Genomic DNA, 3,134 nt, shown 5'->3' with positions numbered 1-3,134 from the left:
GTATTTGATTAAGTTGGTGTCACAAATTAACTTGACACCGACTCAAGATTGATGACAATATCATAATAAAATTGTAATATATTTTTTTATTTTAATAATATATATATTTCATGTGTTATTATTAATTTATTTCAAATCATACGTTTAATTAATTTGTAATTTTCACACTAATAGAATTTCTAGCTTAACTCAACCCTTTCAACAAAAACCTTTTAACAGATATATTTATTATTATAACTGTGCTATAATCTAATAGTCTAAGGTTTTGGATAAAATATTAATTTTTCCGCTACAATTTCTGGTGATTCAATGGTATGCACACTGTTGGGAACGGACATAATGTGTCTATTGCCTGGGGCATCTTTGTGCCATGGCAGACAATGTTTAATGTATAGTTGCATAGTTGGATGATTTTACTGCCCTTCTTAGTCCCAGATCAAGCCATTAACCTAGATATGTACGCTTAATTAAAAAATATCTTACTATAGTGAGACATTGCCACAATACATGGCACAAATCGGTAAACCATGTTCCTTAAATTACACAATGTTTAGCATATTGCCAAGAAGCAGTCATAACATAGATTGAATGCATGTTAATAATGTCGGTTAAAACGAAAATTAGTATAAAAAAACCGTTTACTTAAGGTGTACTTGAAATTACTTATAAGATGAATCAACAAGCAATACAACAACATATACTCTGTAAGCTGTGAGGACAAAACTAAAGTCGACACAATCAACAACACAGTGATCCAAAGACCCAAAACAGGAAGTGAGAAATTGCACCAACACACTCCACAAGCCCAATCCAAAACACAACAAAAAACATCCAAATTATTCCATTAGATTTTAAGCCTCTGCCTCGTATTCCTCCTCTTCCTCGTACTCTTCATCATCTGCAGTTGCATCCTGGTATTGTTGGTACTCAGAAACCAAGTCATTCATGTTACTCTCCGCTTCTGTGAACTCCATCTCATCCATCCCTTCTCCAGTATACCAATGCAAGAAAGCTTTCCTACGGAACATGGCAGTGAATTGTTCACTCACCCTCCTGAACATCTCTTGGATTGAAGTAGAGTTCCCAATAAATGTGGATGCCATCTTTAAGCCGATTGGAGGGATGTCACAAACAGTGGACTTCACATTGTTCGGGATCCATTCAACAAAGTAAGATGAGTTCTTGTTTTGCACATTGATCATCTGCTCATCAACCTCTTTCGTGCTCATCTTCCCACGGAAGACCGCTGATGCTGTGAGGTATCGGCCGTGTCGAGGATCAGCTGCACACATCATGTTCTTGGCATCCCACATTTGCTGTGTAAGTTCAGGGACAGTGAGGGCTCTGTACTGTTGGGAACCGCGTGAGGTGAGAGGTGCAAATCCCACCATGAAGAAATGTAGTCGGGGGAATGGAATAAGGTTTACGGCAAGTTTGCGGAGATCCGAGTTAAGCTGACCAGGGAAGCGAAGGCAGCATGTTACACCACTCATGGTGGCAGAAATTAGATGGTTGAGATCTCCAACTGAACATCAAACATTACAAGTTAGATTCCATATATTGTATATACAACCCCGACTGCATTCATTGCAGAGTGGCAGAGAAGAGAATCTAAGATTCATGTAGCTCCTACTATTTTAGTTCCACCTCACCTTCAATACACAGAAAGATGGACTATTACTTCACTGTTTTAACTCTCACAAATTGGAATCTAAATGAGAAGGTTCTAGACCTTAAATTGAAAATGCTAATTCAATCACAAAATGGACACAATAAGTTCCATGTGTTCCTAGTTTTGGATTCATCATAACAAAATAGAAATTTTCAACTAAATCAAATACCAAACGCACTTACAATCTAAATCAATCTAATTAATATCTAAATGGTTGCCCAAACAATACTATATTAAACACATTAAACCAAAATAAATTATAAAAACCCAAATTACAGTTTCTACTTCATTTCTCACCAGCCAAACAAACACAAAAAGTAGTTCGACAGTAACAAATCAGAAGCTTCATTAGCAAGAAAACAAAAAAAAAATAAAAATACTTACAACTTGGAGTGGTGAGCTTGAGGGTACGGAAACAGATATCGTAGAGAGCTTCGTTATCAAGAACCATACACTCATCAGCATTTTCCACAAGCTGATGAACTGAGAGTGTCGCGTTGTAAGGCTCAACAACAGTATCAGAAACCTTGGGAGATGGGAACACCGAAAACGTAAGCATCATTCGGTCCGGATACTCCTCTCGTATCTTCGATATCAACAACGTTCCCATTCCGGAACCCGTTCCTCCTCCCAAAGAATGGCATACCTGAAACCCTGTAACCAAACAGCCCTAATTTATGATTAGCATTAGATCATAGTTAACACCTAATAACCAAAGGAACCTTAAAATTTTTAAAAACAAAATTGCAAATGATAACCTTGCAAGCAATCGCAATTCTCGGCTTCCTTTCTAACTACGTCGAGAACGGAATCGATAAGCTCCGCTCCTTCAGTGTAATGTCCCTTAGCCCAATTGTTTCCGGCGCCCGACTGTCCGAAAACGAAGTTATCGGGTCTGAAAATTTGTCCGTAAGGACCGGATCTTACGCTATCCATGGTACCGGGTTCCAGATCCATTAAAACTGCGCGGGGAACAAAACGGCCACAACTGGCTTCGTTGTAGTAAACATTGATTCGCTCAAGCTGGAGCTCCGAGTCACCACCATATCGACCCGTTGAATCGATGCCATGTTCGGCACATACGACTTCCCAGAACTTGGCTCCTATCTGATTGCCGCATTGGCCACCTTGGATGTGAAGGATTTCTCTCATTTTCTCGGGAAAGTGACGGAAAATTGGAGAGGAAAAATATAAAAGGAATAAGAATTCCGGAAATTCTTTTTATGGGGAAATGGTGATAAGAGTGGTTTTGGTTTATATAGAGGAGTTAAAAGGTTTCCGTTAATTGACGGCAGGCTGAGCTGTGTTTTTGGTCGGTTAGTAACGGACGTTTCGTTTTCGTGGGAAATTGAATTTTTGAAATTGGGATTTGCTTAGTAACTGTAACAATATAGTTACTGGAATTGATGACGTGGCAAGTTGTGGTTGGACAGCCTTGACGGTGGCCTTTCCAGATGGACCC

General features: G+C 38.9%; 1 protein-coding gene across 1 annotated transcript; it reads right to left on the bottom strand.

Annotated features, from left to right (window-relative positions):
* Window positions 1–620: 620 nt before the first annotated feature.
* LOC107926975 (tubulin beta-9 chain) lies at window positions 621–2,868 on the bottom strand. The gene is given in 3 exon segments (NM_001327268.1): window positions 621–1,525; window positions 2,057–2,326; window positions 2,431–2,868. Coding segments are annotated over 3 exon segments (1,338 nt in total). The 5' UTR covers window positions 2,825–2,868; the 3' UTR covers window positions 621–851.
* Window positions 2,869–3,134: the final 266 nt, after the last annotated feature.

The sequence above is a fragment of the Gossypium hirsutum genome, chromosome A08 (genome assembly GCF_007990345.1).
Source record: "Gossypium hirsutum isolate 1008001.06 chromosome A08, Gossypium_hirsutum_v2.1, whole genome shotgun sequence".
NCBI classification, from domain to species: Eukaryota; Viridiplantae; Streptophyta; class Magnoliopsida; order Malvales; family Malvaceae; genus Gossypium; species Gossypium hirsutum.
Note: the sequence above shows the minus strand (reverse complement) of the source record. Positions and strands in the feature narration are given on the sequence as shown.